The sequence below is a fragment of the Mustelus asterias genome, unplaced genomic scaffold (assembly GCF_964213995.1).
Source record: "Mustelus asterias unplaced genomic scaffold, sMusAst1.hap1.1 HAP1_SCAFFOLD_192, whole genome shotgun sequence".
Taxonomy (NCBI): Eukaryota; Metazoa; Chordata; class Chondrichthyes; order Carcharhiniformes; family Triakidae; genus Mustelus; species Mustelus asterias.
The window spans coordinates 123,117-143,691 of record NW_027590185.1 but is presented as its reverse complement, the minus strand read 5'-3'; the positions used below and the strand labels follow the sequence as shown (position 1 = coordinate 143,691).

At 45.5% G+C, this 20,575-nt stretch overlaps 2 protein-coding genes across 2 annotated transcripts in view; both read right to left on the bottom strand.

Annotated features, from left to right (window-relative positions):
* LOC144485369 (uncharacterized) overlaps positions 1–20,575 on the bottom strand; it is a 98,897-nt gene that overhangs the window by 20,069 nt on the left and 58,253 nt on the right. The window contains 3 exon segments of the mRNA XM_078203565.1: positions 2,400–2,777; positions 9,974–10,230; positions 10,714–11,632. Of these exon segments, the coding sequence (XP_078059691.1) occupies positions 2,400–2,777; positions 9,974–10,230; positions 10,714–11,632 (1,554 nt within the window).
* Positions 1–20,575, bottom strand: part of LOC144485358 (uncharacterized) — a 118,859-nt gene that overhangs the window by 60,031 nt on the left and 38,253 nt on the right. The window lies entirely within an intron of this gene.

Here is a 20,575-nt window from a genome sequence, read left to right as displayed (position 1 = left end):
TCCAACCCTCTCATACTATGGCTGTCCCAGTCAATGTTGAGAAAGTTAAAATCGCCGACTATTACCACCCTATTTTTTGGAGCTATTTGTAATCTCCTTACATATTTGCTCCTCAATTTCCCGCTGACTATTTGGGGGCCTATAGTACAACCCTATCAAAGTGATTTTCCCCCTTCTTACTTCTCAGTTCTACCCATATAGACTCAGTGGGCGAACCCTCGGATATATCCCCTCAGTACTGCTGTGATGTTTTCCCTCATCAAAAGTGCAACTCCCCCTCCTCTCTTACCTCCTGTTCTATCTTTCCTGTAGCATCTGTACCCTGAAACATTGAGCTGCCAGTCTTGTCCCTCCCTCAGCCATGTTTCAGTAATAGCTATAATATCCCAGTCCCACGTACCCATCCATGCCCTGAGTTCATCTGCCTTGCCTGTTAGGCCTCTTGCATTGAAATAAATGCAGTTTAATCTGGACTTCCCTTGCTCTCTGCTCTGCTTTTGACTGACCTGTCCAGTACTAGGATTATTGACACTGTCTTTACTATTTCATGTGCTCTCTTTAACTTCTGTCCTCAATCTTCTCTTCTGTCTCCCTATTGCTTTGGGTCCCACCCCCCTGCCAAACTAGTTTAAACCCTCCCGAGTGGCTCTAGCAAATCTCTCCGTCAGGATATTAGTCCCCCTCCAGTTCAGGTGTAACCTGTCCCTCTTGAACAGGTCACCCCTTCCCCAGAAGAGATCCCAATGATCCACAAATCTAAATCCCTGCCTCCTGTACCAGCTCTCAAGCCAGGCATTCATCTGCCTAATCTTCCTATTCCTACTCTCACTAACATGTGGCACCGGCAGTAATCCAGAAATTACTACCTTCGAGGTCTTGCACTGTAGTCTGCTGCCTAACTCACTAAATTCACTCTTCAGGACCTCATCCTTTTTCACCATGTATGTGAAAACTTTCCCCGCATGTTTCCCCGAACCTCATCACCTCTCACCTTGTGCCCTCTTGTAGTCGACCCTTCTTCCCTGGGGAAAAGCCTCTGACAATCCACCCTACATTTGCTTCTCATAGTTTTGTGGAGGTCACTCCTCAGCATCCGTCTTTCCAGTGAAAACAATCTGAACTTGTCCAACCTCTTCTTGTACCTTAAATCCTCCAGAACAGCAACATACCCTTTGACCCTCAGGAAAGGCTAGGGCTGTTTTTCTCTGGGACAGAGAAGACTGAAGGGTGACCTGATGCAACTCTAAGATTATGAAGGGGTTCAACATTCCAACAGGGATTTCAGTGAGAAACCTCTTTACCCAGTGAATGGTGAGAATGTGGAACTCGCTACCACAGCAAGTGGTTGAGGTGAACAGCATGAATACATTGAAGAGGAAGCTCGATACATACATGAGGCAGAAAGGAATAGAAGGATATGCTGATGGGGGAGATGAAGAGGGGTGGCAGGAGGCTCATGTGGAGCATAAATACTGACACAGACCAATTGGGCCGACTGGCCTGGCCCTGTGCTGTACACTCAATGGAACAGAGACTAATGTATTTACTTTAGATCTACCTGTAGTGGTAGGAAAAACATTATTTACTATCCAGGATAAAATAAATGTCCTTCATCAACTTTTGTGGATCATTTCAGTGGAAATGTGCTCTCCCAGGCTCAAAGAGCATCTGCCCACTGGAAGCAAAGTTGTGAGACCGGCCAACCCAGCAGAAAGAAACCCTCTGACCCTCCCATTTCACCAACTGTCAGAATGAACATGGTTCAGTCCTGGATGTGATCAACAGCAGCAATAACAGCAGAATCCAACCACTGTAATCAATTATGAACTCGCTGGTGTCTCAGCAGGGTAGATGACTGAGTGAATTCTTTCCCACAGTCAGAGCAGGTGAATGGTCTCTCCCCAGTGTGGACTCGCTGGTGTCTTCTCAGGTTGGATAAATCTCGGAACTGCTTCCCACAATCAGAGCAGGTAAATGGTCTCTCCCCAGTGCGGACTCGCTGGTGTTTTTGCAGAGTGGATGAATCTTTGAATTTCTTCGCACACACTGTGCAGATGAACGGCCTCTCCTTAGTGTGAATTCGTTGGTGTGTCAGCAGATGGGTTGAATTTTTGAATCCCTTCCCACAGTCAGAACAGATGAATGACCTCTCCTCGGTGTGAACCTGTCGGTGTCGTATCAGGTTGGATAACCATCTGAACCTTCTTGCGCAGTGAGAGCAGCTGAATTGTTTCTGCTCAGTGTGAACTCGCTGGTGTGTCTGCAGGTTGGATGACTGAATGAATCCCTTCCCACACTGAGAGCAGGTAAACGGCCTCTCCCCAGTGTGAACTCGCTGGTGTGTCAGCAAATCGGAGAACTGATTGAATCTCTTCCCACACTCAGAGCAGCTGAATGGCCTCTCCCCAGTGTGAATTCGCTGGTGTGTCTGCAGGTTGGATAACTGAGTGAATCCCTTCCCACACTCAGAGCAAACAAACGGCCTCTCCCCAGAGTGAACGCGCTGATGTATCTTCAGGGTGGATGAATGTTTGAAACCTTTCCCACATGCAGTGCAGGTGAATGGCCTTTCCTTCGTGTGAATTCGCTGGTGTGTCAGCAGGTGGGATGAATTTGTGAATCCCTTCCCACAATCAGAGCAGGTAAACGGCCGCTCCCCAGTGTGAATGCGTCGGTGAGTTTCTAGTTTTGAGGGGGTTATGAATCTCTTTCCACAGTCCTCACATTTCCATGGTTTCTCCGTGGTGCAGGTGTCCTTGGGTCTCTCCATGTTCAACAATCAAATTAGGTTTCTGCACACAGGACACCCGGCTCCAAATGGGAATGTTTTTTCAAGCTGTGTAACTGGTTAAAACTGGAACACTCAGTTCAGAGTGTGTGTGTTGATGCTTTTCTCGTCACACTGATAGTTAATAACTGCTGAAGCTGACAGAGCAGACAATTATTTCTCCATCTAGATTCAAAGGCCACTTTGCAATGAATCAACTGAATCTTTCAGATCCTGATGCGACGTTTGATTTGGGATTTTTGGCTTAAATCCTCACTTCTAACATCTGTAAAAGAAGTTGAGAAAAGTAATCAGCGTTAGTACAGGATAGAAATTCAGAACAGACAATTCTAGTTCCTCTGGAGCATTTTTTCCTCTCTCATTCCCCCAAATCTAAATTTCATTCCCACACATTGGGAGGCAATGCCCGAGTGGTATTATTGCTAGATTATTCATCCAAAACTCAGCTAATGTTCTGGGGACCCAGGTTCGAATCCCGCCACGGCAGACGGTAGAATTTGAATTCAATAAAAAAAATGTGGAATTAAGAATCTATTGATGAAGGTGAAACCATTGTTGATTGTCGGAAAACCCCATCTGGTTCACTAATGCCCTTTAGGGAAGGAAATCTGCCACCCTCACCTGTCCTGGCCTACATGTGACACCATAGCCACAGAAATGTGTTGGTTCTCAACTGTCCTCTGAAACAGCCCAGTGACCCAATCAGTTCAAGGGCAATGAGGGATGGGCAATAAATGCTGGCCAGCCAGTGATGCCCATGTCTCACGAATGAAGAAAAAAGAACTCTCCCTCCATTCTCATTCTGCTGGATCTAAGATTCACCCTCCCAATTTTCCTGAAGAGGCTGATTGACAGACCTGGGCCAAACTTTCCAGAGTCTGCAGCCTCCCTGGATTCACTTCCTTTCCCTTCAGTTGATGCGAGTCAACAATTCCCCCAGAACGAGAAAAGAAATGGAAAGGGGAAGAAAAGAAAGTGTTTTACTCACAGATTTTGGCCTCTTTTAAGGAGACAGGAGGAAATTTCAGTCTGTGTGAAGTTCAACCTGCATTGTCACAAAGCCCGCGCCCTGGATTGTCTGGAGGGCCACAGCCCTTCCGGTCCTCCAACTCTTCCCATGGATCAACAATTCAGCATGAACGTCAGAGGGTGGGCTCTCCCCCGGAACATTCGCAGCTTCCCCTCTCCATTAGACATGCGCAGTCCCGGACTTGGGGGGGAGGGGGAGATCACCGAGCGGCTTCTCGCTCTGGCCGGAGCCGTCAGCCGGTTGCCTGGAAACCTTGGCTCGATGTGGTGTAGGGGGAGGGGGAACAATGGGTGGGGACGGGGATCCCGGGTCCGCGCGCCCGGGCCTGCGCACTGGAACCCGGAGACGTCACAGCGTAGCAGAGTGATTCTTATTGGCTATTCAGGCAGGGCTCCATTGTGACGTCAGAATACGGAAATTGTCCAATGAGCTTCAGAGTGAAACTTCCTCCTCTGTACAACATCTGGGAGGAAATCAATGTTTCCCCCTTTCCATTTCTTTTCTCATTCTGGGGGAAATTGGGGACTTGCAGCAACTGAAGGGAAAGGAAGTGAATCCAGGAAGGCTGCAGACTCTGAAAAGCTTATAGACGAACATCGGAATTAGGAGCAGGACTAGGCCCAGGTATCTTTTTCTTTCTCAAAGATATTGACATCCTTTAGCCCCCTCAGTTTGACACATTTATTTATCTGGCTAATCGGATGGCCTCTTACCCAATGTTCACAATTAAAGGGGGAATTTTCCCAGGAGAAAGCTAACATTTAAATGAACAGAAAATTTGTATGGTACAGAGATATGTATAATGTAGTTATATTGTATCTACTACGTTATTTATGATCCCTTATTTCTTGTCTTGAAATATATAGCAATGTGGCTACTTTATATATTTCCAGTGATGGAAACATTACAACATAGAAGGAATCAGTTTGGCAATTCAGATCCATGCCAACTCTCTGTGGAGCAATTCAGTCAGTCCCATTCCTCTCTATATTCCCATTCCCCTGAGTCTCACGTCACAATGGAATGGGGTGAGAGTGCCAGATAATCTGGGACTGGGGTGGAGTTGTGCAATGTCACTGAGGAGGAACAAAACGGTCTTGATGATGATGTGGATATGTGGCTGGAAGCTCATCTTGGGGTGAAATATTTCACCATGATTGTGAACAGCCTTGTTCAGCCTCAGACAGTTGCCAGGAAGAGGGAGAGAGTTTTTTAAAAAAGATTATTTATTAGTCGCAAGTAAGGCTTACATTAACATTGCAATGAAGTTACTGTGAAATTCCCCTAGTCGCCCCACTCCGACGCCTGTTCGGGTCAATGCACTTTTTTAACCAGCACATCTTTCAGTTGCTGGCGAGGGAGTGGAGTTTGTAGTCAGACTGAAGACAATGGGTTCAGTTTTCCCAGTATTTATACAAAATAAATTTCTGTTCTTTTAGTACTGCAAGTCAGATAAGTCAGGATGGTGTGTGAGTTGGAGGAACTCGGAGGTGATGGTGTTTATATCCACCTGCTACCACTTGGTCCTTCTAGATGCTGGAGGTTGAGGGTTTAGGAGATTCTGTCAAAGTTCTTGTCAAGATGCAGATGTATAAATCCCTCTCTTTCACCCCAGCCACTCCTACTTCTCTCTGTCTCCTCCCACAGTGCCACAGTGGGTCTTGTGTAGACCCAGACTGTGTGGCAGGTTTCCTTCCCTGAAGGACATCAATAAACCAGTTGGGTTTTTATGACAATTCAGCAGCTTTCATGGTTACCTTTTCCTCACGCTGACCCCACAAATGACCAGATTTCCAGATTCATTCAGCTCAATTTCACAACCCACCTTTGCATTTTTGTGGGTTCTTTTTCACTCTGTTTTCTGTTTTAAATCATTTTTGCACTGTTTTAGAAGAGGGGGATTTGCAGTTGAGAAACTGAAACCAAACATGACATCAGAAGCTGATGGAGTCGGCCAATTTATTGTAACCTGAATATCATTGTATTTTGAACATGGAAGAAAAAAGTGCCATTCACAGTGGAGAGAAAATGTACATGTGTTCTTTGTGTGGAGAATCATCTGGCCTTTAGGAACATAGTTGCAGTCACAACAGGAAAATAGCATGTGAGGATTGTGGGAAGGAATTCAATTACCCATCCCTGCTGGAAACTCATCAACGCAGTCACACTGGGGAGAGGCCATTCACCTGCTCCCAGTGTGGGAAGGGATTCACTCAGTTATCCAGCTTACATATGCACCAGAGGACTTATGCTGAGGAGAGGCCATTCACCTGCTCCCAATGTGGGAAGGGATTCAATCAGTCATCCAACCTCGCAACACACCAGCGAGTTCACACTGGGGAGAAACCGTTCACCTGCTCTGAATGTGGGAATGGATTCGCTCACTCATCCACTCTGTTGATACAGCATGAACTCACACTCAGGAGAAGCCATTCATTTGCTCCCAGTGTGGGAAGGGATTTGCTGACTTAACCAATTTGTTGAAACACCAGCAAGTTCACACTGGGGAGAGGCCATTCACCTGTTCCCAGTGTGGAAAGGGATTTGTTCAGTCAGCCACTTTGTTCACACACCAGCGAATTCACACTGGGGAAAGGCCATTCACCTGCTCTGTGTGTGGGAAAGAATTCAGTCGGTTATCAACTCTCCTGACACACCAGCGAGTTCACACTGGGAGAAGTCATTCATCTGCTCTGTGTGTGGGAAAGGATTCAATCACTCATCCAACCTAGCAATACACCAGCGAATCCACACAGAGGAGAAGCCATTCATCTGTTCTGTGTGTGTGAAGGGATTCAATCAATCATCTAAACTAGCAATACATCAGCGGGTTCACAGTGTGGAGAGACCATTCACTTGTTTGCAGTGTGGGAAGGGATATGTTACCTCATTGAATCTTCTGACACACCAACAAACTCACAAGTAACTGTTGTGACTGGATTTCAAATTAGGGAGAAACCGTGAAAATGTGGAGACTGTGAGGAGAGTTTCAGTTACCCGTCAGAGCTGGAAGCTCATCGAGGATTCTTTGTTGATAGAGGTTTTCTACAAGCTACTCTGAGACTAGTCTTCTCTCTGGAAGTTTCAAGGCAGTCTATACTCATTATAGCAAATATATTTATAGTTGCTAACTATTTAAAGTGGGATTTACATTGATAAGAGGAATGTTGCTTATTTGGAACTGAAATTGTGATAAGTTAGAAATTAAAGTTCTTTCCTTTCACTTTTAAATATTATTCAACTGTTAATAGTCAAACTGTTTCATTTGTTGGAATTATATTTGAACTTTTATTTAAAAATGTTTATTTTACCATGAAAAATCCCTAATTTGTCAGTGGAATCATTCCTGGAGTGAAGCATCCTATCCTCACACTTATGCCAAAATAGAAAAATTGTTGGGGTCTACTCTGATTTCCTAATGTAATTTAGAGGTTCTGGTCCAGGACCCTAACCGAAAGGATTCACTCAATCATCCACACTGCAAACACTCTAGTTTCACACTGGGGAGAGACCTTACAAATGCCCAGACTGCAGGAACTGCTATAAAAGTTGTGGAGAGCTGATGTCTCATAAGCGTATTCACACTGATGAGAGACCATTCAGATGCTTTTACTGTGAGCCTGGGTTCAGGGGATCATCTCAACTCACTGTACACCAGTGAGTTCACACTGGGGAGAGACCGGGTCCCGATGGATTTAATCCTAGGATCTTAAGTGCGGCTATTGAGATAAAAGCAAAAGTTTGATAATCTGAAATAAAAACAGAAAATTGGAAAAATTTGGCCTGGCAGCTTCTGTGGAGAGAGAAACAGAGTTAATGTTCGAGTCCGAATGTCTGTTCTTTAGTTGAAGAGGGGTAGAAATGGTGAGTGAGATAGTGACACTGACATCAACTATCAGTGCAGGATAGAAATTCAGAACAGACAATTCCACTTTCTCGGAACATTCTTTCCTCTCCTTCACCCAAACATGTGGTTCAATCAAACAAAAAGACCAAAATCGGCAACAAAGTACCAATAGAATCCCCCTCCCCAGGGCCACCTGGGCACAGGCAAGATCACAGAAAATCAGTCGGCAGCCAGAGTGACCCCTGCCTCCCCCTTCAGCCCCACCCATCCTGGATCTACAGATTGCTGTTTTAACCAGGGTCTAGAGCAGGTCCAGGAGAAGATCCTCTCCCTCACCCACCCCCTCCACACTACAGCCTTCTGGACTCAACATTCAGTCCAACAGTTTCAGTGAGTAAACTCTCAGCCCATTCTGTTTCTTTGTCTTTGATTGTTTCATTTTTCTTTCTTTCAGTCGGAAGCCCCCCTGCACCAGACACAGCTTCTGTTTCTTTTGTTTCTTCTCTCGCTCCATCTCCATTCCCTTTGGCTCTTGGGGATTCACTTTTCTCTCATTCGATCTCTCCTGTCTTCCACCCTATCACAGACCTTCCTTTAGTCCCTGTCCCACCCACCCCTTTCTCCAAACCTGTTACATTTCTAACTTTTTCCAGTTCTGGTGAAAGGTCGCAGACTTGAAATGTTAACTCTGTTTCTCTCTCTGCACAGATGCTGCCTGACATATTGAGTTTTTTTCCAACATACCATTTGCCTTTTTTTACTGTCTTTTACACCTGCATGCTTACCTTCAGTGATGAGTGTACGAGGACACCCAGGTCTTGTTGCATATTTCCTCCTCCTGCTTTATGACTATTCAGATAGTAATCTGTCTTCCCGTTTTTGCTCCCAAAGTGGATGACCTCACATTTATCCAAATTATACTGCATCTGCCAATCATTTACCCACTCACTCAACTTGTCAAATTACACTGAAGGATTGCTGCATCCTCCTCACAGCTCACCCTCCCATCTTGCTTTGTGTCATTAGCAAATTTGGAGATATTGCATTTAGTTCCCTCATTTAAATCAATAATATATACGTAGTAAATAGCTGGGGTCTCAGCTCTGATCCCTTCAGTACCCTATTAGTCACTTCCTGCCATTTGGAAAAAGACCCATTTATCCCTACTCTTTGTTTCCTGTCTGCCAACTAGTTTTCTATCCATCTCAACATACTGCCCCAATCCTATGTGCTTTAATTTTACACGTTAATCTTTTTTGACTTTGTCGGAATTCTTCTGAAAGTCGAAATAAACCACATCCACTGGCTCCCCCTCATCAACTCGACTAGTGATATCCTCAAAGAATTCTAATAGTTTTGTCAAGCACAATTTCCCTTTCTGTGCGATCCTGCCACTGTTTTTCAAGTGTTTTGCTATAAAATCCTTGAAAATTGATTCTTGAATATTCCCCACTAACAGTGTCAGCCTTACTGGTCTATAATTCCTTACTTTCTCCCTACCCTCCCTTTTTAAATAGTGGGGCTACATTAGCTATCCTCCAACCTGTAGGAACTGTTCCAGAGTTTATAGAATCTTGGAAGTTGACCAATTAATCGACTATTTCTCAGGCATCTTCCTCATGTACTCTGGGATGCAAATGATCAAGTCCTGAGGATTTATAGGCCTTTAATCCCATCAGTTTCCCCAACACTAATTGTCGACTAATACTGATCTCCTTCAGTTCCTTCCTCTCACTAAACCCTGTGTTCCCCAACATTTTTGTGTCCTCCTTTGTGAAGACAGAACCAAAGTATGTAGTCAGTTGGTCAGCCATTTCTTTGTTCTCCATTATAAATTCTCCTGTTTCTGACTGTAAATGACATTTGTCTTCATCAATCTTTCTCTCTTCATACACCAGTAGAAATTTTTACAGTCAGTTTTTATGTTCCCTGCAAGCTTACTCTCATATTCCATTTTCCTCTTCTTAATCAATCCCTTGGTCCTCTGTTGCTGAATTCTAAACTGCTCCCAATCATCAGGTCTGTTGTTTTCCTTGGCCAAATTGTATGTCTCTATCTTGGATCTAATGCTATCTCTAATTTCTCAGAATTCTCTGTGTTGTGTCTCACTGCAAAATCCCTAATTTTCCACTTTGGGAAGTTCATCACATGATGATATTTTGAGTCAGACCTGAAGCACTTGTTAATTGTTCCCCAGTCATTCCTGGGGTTCATTTGTTTATTAATGCTGTTCCAATCTGTCTTTTGTTGTGATATCCAGATCTGCTATAGCTGCTTTCACCCCCTACAAAACCTGTCAAAGTCTAACCATGTTTCATAACCATCCAGTAGATCATCTATCTTATCAATCTCATCATTGAACCCAAACAGTAGATCCAAACCTTTATCAGTGTCCAACTGATGGACATCCAGCTCACAAAATACTTTGCTTTTGATTTTCCTTTTGGTGCGAAGTGACGATGCCAAGGCCGGACCTTGTTTCCCCCTTGGTAGGGATGTAACCAGTATCCACATCTCCACTTTCACATGGTTCAGACTCTGAGAGCAGCAGCGGGTAATCTGACCCTGACAATTCCCACTCACTTTCAGCCATTTCTCACAAAAGCTGCTGGGATTGCAAAACTTCTGTCTGAAAAATATTTCCCTTTAGCTTCCAATCTCCACCATTAGAAAATATTCCCTCTGACCATGTTACAATCCTGACAGTCTTAAGGTGAAAGAAGAAGTTGGAGCCAACCTTTATTTGGTACAGATTTATTTAGAGTGAAACTTCACAGGTATTTCCCTCCTAACTTCACGCTATGTCAGTACATGTCTCTTTATTTGCATTCATAATCATCCAATCAATGCCCTCAATTTGTATTTACTTAATCTCAAATGATTTGTTATCCCCAAGAGTGGGAGCAGATAATAAGTCGAATCGGAGTGACTGCTGCGATGTCTCAACAGAGGTTGAATCATTCAACGAATATGATTAACAGAAAAATCCCATCACAATAGTTACTTGTGAACTCGCTGGTGTGTCTGCAGAGTGGATGACTGAGTGAATCCCTTCCCACATGTGGAACAGATGAAAGGTCTCTCCCCAGTGTGAACTCGCTGGTGTAACCGCAGGTTGGATGAGCGAGCAAAACCTTTCCCACAAACGGAGCAAATGAATGGCCTCTCCCCAGTGTGAACTCTCTGGTGTTTCAGCAGATTGGCTGAATGAGCAAATCCCTTCCCACACTGGGAGCAGGTGAATGGTCTCTCTCCGGTGTGCCCTTCCTTGTGTATTGCTAGGTTGGATGACTGATTGAATCCCTTCCCACATACAGAGCAGGTGTATGGTCTTTCCCCAGTGTGAATTCGCTGGTGCGTCCGCAATGTGTGAGAGTGAGCAAATCCCTTCCCACACTGGGAGCAGGTGAACGGCCTCTCCCCAGTGTGAACAGTCTGGTGTGTCAGCAAATTTGATGACCGACTGAATCCCTTCCCACATTGGGAGCAGGTGAACGGCTTCTCCTCAGTGTGAATTTGCTTGTGTAATGCAAGGTTGGATGACTGAGTGAATCCCTTCCCACACACAGAGCAGGTGAACGGTCTCTCTCCAGTGTGCATTCGCTGATGTTTCAGCAGATTGGATGAGTGAGCAAATCGCTTCCCACACTGGGAGCAGGTGAATGGTCTCTCCCCAGTGTGAATTCACTGGTGTTTTACGAGGGTGGATGGGTGAGCAAAACCCTTCCCACACTGGGAACAGGTGAATGGCCTCTCCCCAGTGTGACTGCGCCGATGAGTTTCCAGCAGGGATGGGTAATTGAATTCCTTCCCACAGTCTCTACATTTCCATGCCATCTCCCTGTTGTGACTGCAATTGTGCTCCGAAAGGCCAGATGATTGGTTGAAGTCTTGTCCACACAGAGAACATATGTTTAGTTTCTCTCCACTGTGAACGGTGCTATTTTCTTCCACGTTCAAAATACAATGATATTCAGGTTACAATAGATTGGCCGATTCCATCAGGTTCTGATATATTGTTTGAATCCTCATCTTCTAAAACCCTGTGAAATTGATTAAAACAGAAAGAAGAGAGTAAGGGAACCCACAAAAAAACAATGGTTGTGAAATTGAGCTGAATGAATCTGGGGCCAGCACTAGGAAAAAGTGACTATGAAAGCTTTTGGATTGTCATGAAAAACCCAACTGATTCACTAAGATAAAAGCAAAATACTGCGGATGCTGGAATCTGAAACAAAAACAGAAAATGCTGGAGAAACTCAGCAGGTCTGACAGCATCTGTAGAGAGAGAATGGGGCCAACGTTCCGAGTCTGGAAGACCCATTGTCGACAAGTGTCATCCAGACTCAAAACATTGGCTCTATTCTCTCTCCACAGACACTGTCAGACCTGTTGAGTTTCTCCAGCATTTTCTGTTTTTGTTCCAACTGATTCACTAATGTCCTTCACGAAAAGAAACTTGTCATCCAGGCTGGGTCTACACAAGACTCTGGGCACTGTGGGAGGAGACAGAGAGAAGGCCGGGGTGAAGGAGAGGGATTTTATACATCAACAACTCAATGAGAACTTTGACAGAATCTCCCAAACCCTCAACCTCCATCATTAAGAAGGACTAAGATAGCAGGTAGACGTGAACACCATCACCTCCAAGTTCCCCTCCAGCTCACACACCATCCTGACTTGTCTGACGTCCAGGACTAAGAGAATTTTTTTCCAAATCAATACTGGGAATTCTGAACCCATTGTCTTCAGTCCCCACTACAAACTCCACTCCCTCGCCAGCAACTCTATCCCTCTTCCTGGGAACTGTCTGAGGCTGAACCAGGCTGTTCACAATCCTGGTGAAATATTTCACCCCAAGATGAGGTTCCAGCCACAATATCCACATCATCATCAAGACCGCCTACTTCCACCTCAGTGACATCGCCCGACTCAGTGGCAGGTTACAGAGGGACATAGATAAGCTGCAGAGCTGGGCTCTGGAGTTTAATGCGGAAAAGTGTGAGGTGATTCACTTTGGAAGGAGTAACAGGAATACAGAGTACTGGGCTAATGGTAAGATACTTGGTAGTAAGGATGAACAGAGGGATCTGGGTGTCCATGTGCATAGATCCCTGAATGTTGGCACCCAGGTTGATAGGGTTGTTAAGAAGGCATACGGTCTGTTAGCTTTTATTGGTAAAGGGATTGAGTTTCGGAGCCAGGAGGTCATGCTGCAACTGTACAAAACTCTGGTGCGGCCGCATTTGGAGTATTGCGTACAGTTCTGGTCGCCGTATGATAGGAAAGATGTGGAAGTGTTGGAAAGGGTGCAGAGGAGATTTACCAGGATGTTGCCTGGTATGGTGGGAAAATCGTATGAGGAAAGGCTGAGGGGCTTGAGGTTGTTTTCGTTAGAGAGAAGAAGGTTAAGAGGTGACTTAATAGAGGCATACAAGATGATCAGAGGATTAGATAGGGTGGATAGTGAGAGCCTTTTTCCTCGGATGGTGTTGGCTAGCACGAGGGGACATAGCTTTAAATTGAGGGGTGAGAGATACAGGACAGATGTTAGAGGTAGGTTCTTTACTCAGAGAGTAGTAAGGGTGTGGAATGCCCTGCCTGCAGCAGTGGTGGACTCGTCAACGTTGAGAGCGTTCAAGTGGTTATTGGATAAACATATGGATAATATTGGAATAGTGTAGATTAGAGGGGCTTTAGATTGGTACCACTGGTTGGCGCAACATCGAGGGCCGAAGGGCCTGTACTGCATTGTAATGTTCTATGACTCCGCCCCAGTCTCAGCTTATCTGGAACCCTCATCCATTCTATTGTGACGTCACACTCACTCTCCATTGAACAAAGAACAAAGAACAGTACAGCACAGGAAACAGGCCCTTCGGCCCTCCAAGCCTGTGCCGCCCCTTGGTCCAACGAGACCAATCGTTTGTATCCCTCCATTCCCAGGCTGCTCATGTGACAATCCAGGTAAGTCTTAAACGATGTCAGCGTGCCTGCCTCCACCACCCTACTTGGCAGCGCATTCCAGGCCCCCACCACCCTCTGTGTAAAAAATGTCCCTCTGATATCTGAGTTATACTTCGCCCCTCTCACCTTGAGCCCGTGACCCCTCGTGATCGTCACCTCCGACCTGGGAAAAAACTTCCACCATTGTGACGCATAACTGTCATGAATTCTATTGTGACGTCAGGACTTCACTCCCTGCCGGCCTCCCACACTCAGCCGCAATGGCGACAGTCAGCCCAGGCCCAACACGACATGTTGCGGCTCCATTTGGCACAAACGGGGGGAACCGGGAAGTTCATTTCCGGGGTTTGCCTTTGAACATGTTTAGAAAGCTCTTCACCCACCCGCCATGTTCATCGCTCCCCGCGCGCCGCCCTCTACCTGGTATTGATCTTGGTTCCGACTTAAAACCGTCCGTCCATCGCCATTACCCGCACTGCGCATGCTTCAGGTCCTGCCCCTCATTCATCCTGATTGGTTGGAGGACCAGCCGCTCCCGCTCGGTCCTCCAGCCCCGCCCCCTCTTCCTATTGGTCCGGAGCTGCCGTCAATCAGTCCCCGGGCATTGTGATGTGGAGCATGCGCAGTGTCATTGCTGTCCTTGGCGCTTGTTTGTCCCGGAGAAGCGGAGTCAGCGTTAGGCGGTGGCTGGGAGGATTTGGAAACACTTTGTGGATCCGCAAACCTTTCAGAATCATTGTCAGCTCCCTGGTTTGCAGCTGCGGGGCTTCTCCCTCCCTCCCTCCCGGGAACAGGCCCAGGTTAACGGCCCCATCCTGGCTCAGCCACTGGAGGATGGTTCACATCAGAGGATGGGGGAGGGGGACAATAAATAAGAGGTTACACTTTGGCCTCAAATCAATGAGGACTTTGATCTCTGGGAAGGAAGGAAACCCTGGGAGGTGGGCGGGGAGGATTCACAAACACCCGCTGGAGGCCCCAACACCCCCAGTAAGACCCATTGGTTTTATTGTCAGTCTGCAGACAGGAGCTGGAGAACTGAACCCATGATGTGGAGATGCCAGCGTTGGTCTGGGGTAAACACAGTAAGAGTGTTAAAGTCCAACAGGTTTATTTGGTAGCAAATGCCATTAGCTTTTGGAGCGCTGCTCCTTCATCAGATGGAGTGGAAATCTGCACCCAGACAGAGGAGAGGGAGGGAGAAAACTGGGAGTGGAGGAAAGAAATGGTGGAGATGGGTTTGGATTTCAGCCCAGGAAGGAGGGAGAGTGTGTGGGACAGGGATTTACAGATTTGGGGGAACAAAAGAGGAAAAAATGTTCCAGAAAAACTAGAATTATCTTTTCAGAACTTTTATCCCAGACTTAGTTATCATTTTCCTAAATTTCTTTTGCAGGATGTTAGAAGGGGAGAATTTGCAGATAAAAAGTACAAAAGCAAACATCACATCAATATTTAACAGAATCACTCGATTCGTCAGGATTTGAATATCATCAACCTTACACTGTGGAAGGAGGAGAATGTCTGTTCTGTCTGTGGGAAAAGATTTCAAACATCACTGTGACTGGAAAAGCACCGAGACACACACACCCGAGTGAGAGTGTTCCAGTGAACTGACTGTGGAAAGAGCTTCAACCAGTTACACAGCCTGATAAAACATCACACCATCCACAGCGAGGAGAAACTGTACATGTGTTCTGTGTGTGGATGAAGCTTCAACTGATCGTGCAACCTGGAGAGACACAAGGACACCGGCACCATGGAGAAACCGTGGAAATGTGGGGACTGTGGGAAGGGATTTAATTATCCATCCCGGCTGGAATACCATCAATGCACTCACACTGGAGCCAACATCACACACAGGCCACTGAAATGTGGGGACTGTGGTAAAGTGATCAGATCCCCATCAGATCTGGAAACTCATCGACGTGGTCACACTGGGGAGAGACCATTCACCTGCTTCAAGTGTGGGAAAGGATTTGCCCGGACATCCACCCTGCTGAGACACCAGCGAGTTCACACTGGGGCGAGGCCGTTCACCTGCTCCCAATGTGGCATGGGATTCACTCAGTTATCTCACCTCACTGCACATCAGCAAGTTCATACTGGGGAGAGACCATTTAGCTGCTCTGTGTGTGGGAAGGGATTCACCAGTTTAACTAATCTCACTTCTCATCAGCTTGTTCACACTGATGAGAGACTTTTTAAATGTTCGGACTGTGGTAAGAGCTTCAAAAGCACAAGGAATCTACAGAGACACCAATACATTCACTCTAGTCAGAGCCCATTCTCCTGTTCTGTGTGCGGTAAGGGATTCACTTGGTCATTCAGTCTCCTGCGACACCAGCGAGTTCATGCCGAGGAGAGCGATTCAGTCGGTCGTGCAGCTTGCAGAGACATCAACAAATTCACTCTGCGGAGAACCCATTCATCTGTTTCATCTGTGGTAAGGGATTCACTCAGTCAGCTCTCCTCCTGAGACACCAGCGTGTTCACTCTACAGAGAGGCCTTTCATCTGCTCTGAGTGTGGGATAGGATTCATTCAGTCATTCCAACTGCTGAGACACCAGCGAATTCACACTGGAGAGAGGCCATTCATCTGCTCCCAGTGTGGGAAGGGATTTACTCAGTCCTATCACCTACTGAGACACCAGCGAGTTCACGAGTGACTGCAGGGTTGGATTCTGCTATTATTGCTCCTGTTAATCACATCCGGGACTGGACTATTTTCATTCTGACAGGGCTCATTCTTTTCAGGATGTTAATAATTCCTGTGACTGCACTGGAGTTTAATATTTTCTTATCGTGTTAAGTCTAACAGCATTTTGACAGTGTGTGTTGGGTAAAAGTTTAAAGTTTCAAAGTTTATTTATTGTTGATTTCCCCAAGATAAGAGACAAATTGATGTCCTTGTTGTGACATGAAGTTGAGGAAATATACATACGAACAAGTAACCAGGATGTGAAACAGCATGTGACTGAAGTGTTACTGGGGAGCACTTTGGGATCAATGATCATAATTTGATTAGTTTTAACATAGTTATGGAAAAGGATGGGTCTGGTCCACAAGTTAAAGTTCTAAATTGGGGCTTGGCCAATTTTGATGGTATTGTACAGGAACTTTCACAAGTTGATTGGGGAAGGCTGTTCACAGGTCAAGGAACGTCTGGAATGTGGGATGCTTTCAGAAGCGAGATAGCGAGAGTTCAGGGCCAGCACCTTCCTGTTACTGTAAAGGACAAAGCCGCCAGGAGAAGGAAACACTCGATGACGAGAGATACTGAGATTCTGGTCAATAAAAAGAAGGAAGCATATGTCAGGTTCAGGCAACTGGGGCCAAGTGAATCCCTTGAGGAGTATCGGGAGTGCAGAAGTCCACTTAAAATGGAAATCAGGAGGGCAAAAAGGGGAACATGAGATAGCTTTGGCAGATAAGGTCAAAGAAAATCCAAAGAGATTCTACAAGTATATTCAGGGCAAAAGAGTAACTAGGGAGAGAATAGACCCCTTAAAGATCAACAAGGTCATTTATGTGTGAAGCCACAGGAGATGGGTGAGATCCTAATGGAATATTTCTCATCAGTATTTACCTGGAGAAAGACATGAAAACTTGGGAATTCAGGGATGTAAATAGTGATGTCTTCAATGGCGCCCACATTACAGAAGACAAGGTGCTGGAAGTTTTAAAACACATAAAGGTAGATAAATCTCAAGGACCAGATCAAGCGCATCCCAGGACATTGTGGGAAGCTGGGGAAAACATTGTGGCGCCCCCTAGCGTATATATTTGTATCATCAACAACCACGGGTGAGGTGCCAGAAGATTGGAGAGAGGTAAATGTTACAGTTATTTGAGAAAGGCAGCAGAGAAAAGCCAGGGAACTACAGACTGGTGATCCTAATGTCAGTGGTGGGTAAGTTGTTGGACGGTAGTCTGAGAGACAGGATCTACATGTATTTGGAAAGGCAAAGGCTGATTACGGATTGTCAGCATCGCTTTGTGCATGGGAAATTGTGTCTTAAAGATTTAACAGAGCTTTTTGAAAGGGTGACCAAAAACAAATAGATAAGGATGGTGCAGTAGATGTTGTCTACATGGACTTCAGCAAGGCCTTCGACAAGGTATCTATGGTAGACTGGCCAGTTAAGGTTAGATCACATGGGATCCATGGAGAACTAGCCAGACTTATAAATGGACCTACCTTGCACTAAATTGATCTTTCTCTACACCCTCGCTATGACTAACACTACATTCTGCACTCTCTCGTTTCCTTCTCTATGAATGGTATACTTTGTACAGCGTGCAAGAAACAATACTTTTCACTGTATACTAATACATGTGATAATAAATCAAATCAAAAATTGAATACAAAATTGGCTTGCTGGTAGAAGACAGAAGGTGGTGGTAGAGGGTTGCTTTTCAAACTGGAATTAGAGCTGGAGATGGATGGTCAGTTCCCTCTGTCCGGGGCTGGGGGATTCACACTCATTTCCCTCAGGCACTCCTTCTCACTGCAGTTTTACAGGAGAAAGTCCCCACTTCAATCCTGCCTGCAAACTTTGTGTTTAAAATTGTTACTGAGGAGGAATTAACAGTGAGATTAGTTTCACGTTGAACAGGATGAGAGTTACTGTTGTGTCCTTCTTAAAACTCCTTCTTCATCTTTAAACAGGTAACGGTAAGTCAGAGAAAACTATCCACAGTGACCCCAAAACTAGACACTGCAAATCCCACCTCAAAACGGTGAATATTTTCCCAAACTCAAAGCAGGTGAACAGCCCCTCCCCAATGTGAACTTGGTATACAGTGAGTTGAAATGATCCCCTGAACCCAGTCTCTCATCAGTGTGAAAACATTGATGAGACATTAGTAATCCACAATTTTGGGGTGGCACGGTGACACAATGGTTAGCACTGCTGCCACATAGCGCCAGGGATCTGGGTTTAATTCTGCCCATTGCGTCTGTCTCTGTGGAGTTTGCACATTCTCCCCATGTGTGCATGGGTTTCCTCCGGGTGCTCCAATTTCCTCCCACAGTCCAAAGACGTGCAGGTTTGTTTGATTAGCCATGCTAAATTGGCCCGAGTGTCAGGGGAATTAGCAGGATAAATATGTGGGGTGTGGGGAATAGGGCCTGGGCGGGATTGTGGTCAGACTCAATGGGCCAAATGACCCCCTTCTGCAATGTAAAGATTCTATAAAACTTTTATAGCAGCTCCCACAGTCTGGGCATTTTTAAGGTCTCTTCTACTCAGTATGAAACTGGGGGTGTTTACAGGGTGGGTGAGTGAATCCCTTCTGTTAGGATCCTGGACCCGGAGCCCCTAAATTACATTCGGAAGCCAGGCGAGACTATCATTAATATGTGATACTATTGCGACAATTGCTGGAAATTTTAAAGCTTTTTTTATTCCCTGTAAACTTAAGAGTTAAAGGCCCCTTCCAGTGTACCAATATACATAATAACTGTCCATTAATAATGACTTATCAACACTGACTCCCCTACCATCAAGATGATCCTGAGGGTCACTATTGATCAGATATGTACCTGGATCAGCTATATGAATACTGTGGCTGGAAGAGCAGGTCAAGTGGTGACTACCTCACCGCCTACCACCATCTACAAACACAGGTCAAAAATATGCAATGCCTCCCCGCGTGTCTGGATGAGTGCGTCAACAAAAATGCCTGAGGCTTGGCCCCATTTGATTAACTCAATAGAAGCACTGTGCACCTTCCAACATCTCCCAAACCCACAGCCGCTACTGGCTAGAAGAAGCAGAGCAGCAGATGCATGGGAGCACCACCACCTGCGATTTCCTCACCAAGCCATATATCATCCTGACTTGAACAACATCATAGTCCCTTTATTGTCACTAGGTTAAAATCCTGAACCCTCTCCCTAACTGCACTGTGGGTGTATTTAGGATTGCAGTGGTTCAAGAAAGTGGCGCACCGCTACATTCTCGAGGGCAATTAGGAACAGCGGCAAATGCTGGTGTTATCATTGACACCCACATACCAGGAAACAATTTAAAAGGTAAACTTTTCTCTTGTATATGCAGTTCTTATCTCTACAGAATGTAGTATACATTTGCGAACCTATGCTATAGAGCTCAATTTACAGTGGCAGCCATTTACAGTGGCAGCCATCAAAACAACATTGGTCCACTTAAACAACATGGTGACAAATCATGCATTAGCATTGCTGCCTCACAACACAGAAGATCTGGATTTAATTCTGGCCTTGGGTGACAGTGTGGAGTTTGCATGTTCCCCCCTTGCCTGCGTGGGTTTCTACCAGTTGCTCTTGTTGCCTTCCACAGTCCAAAGATGTACAGGTTACAAAAAACAGAAAATGCAGGAGGGTCTCAGCAGGTCTGACAGCATCTATGGAGAGAGAATAGAGCCAATGTTTCAAGCCTGGATAACCCTTTGTCAGAACTGGTCATCCAGACTCAATGTTGCCTCTATTCTCTCTCCACGGATGCTGTCAGACCTGCTGAGATTTTCCAGCATTTTCTGTTTCCAGCATCCAGTGTTTTGCCTTTACCTTGATGTACAGGTTAGGTTGGCCATGCTAAATTGTCCCTTAGTGTCCTAAGATGTGTAGGTTAGAGAGATTAGCAAGATAAATACATGGGGTTATGGGATAGGGCCTGGGTGGGATGCTCTGTTGGCAAGTCGGTGCAGTGCTTTTGGGCTGAATGGCCTCCTTCTGCACTGTAGGGATTCTCTGAAATCTCAATTTTGAGATTGAGATCTGCAGTTGGCCCTTTCCTCATCTACATACCTTGTATTCAAAATGACAAAACCTTTTGGGACTGATAGTGATTTGTTGTATGCACTGTATGGGCATGGAGTCATTCTTTGGAGCTAGATCTCATTGCCAAAGCCTTAACACAGCATTTCCAAAAGGCGTTTGATAATTTCCAAAAGGCG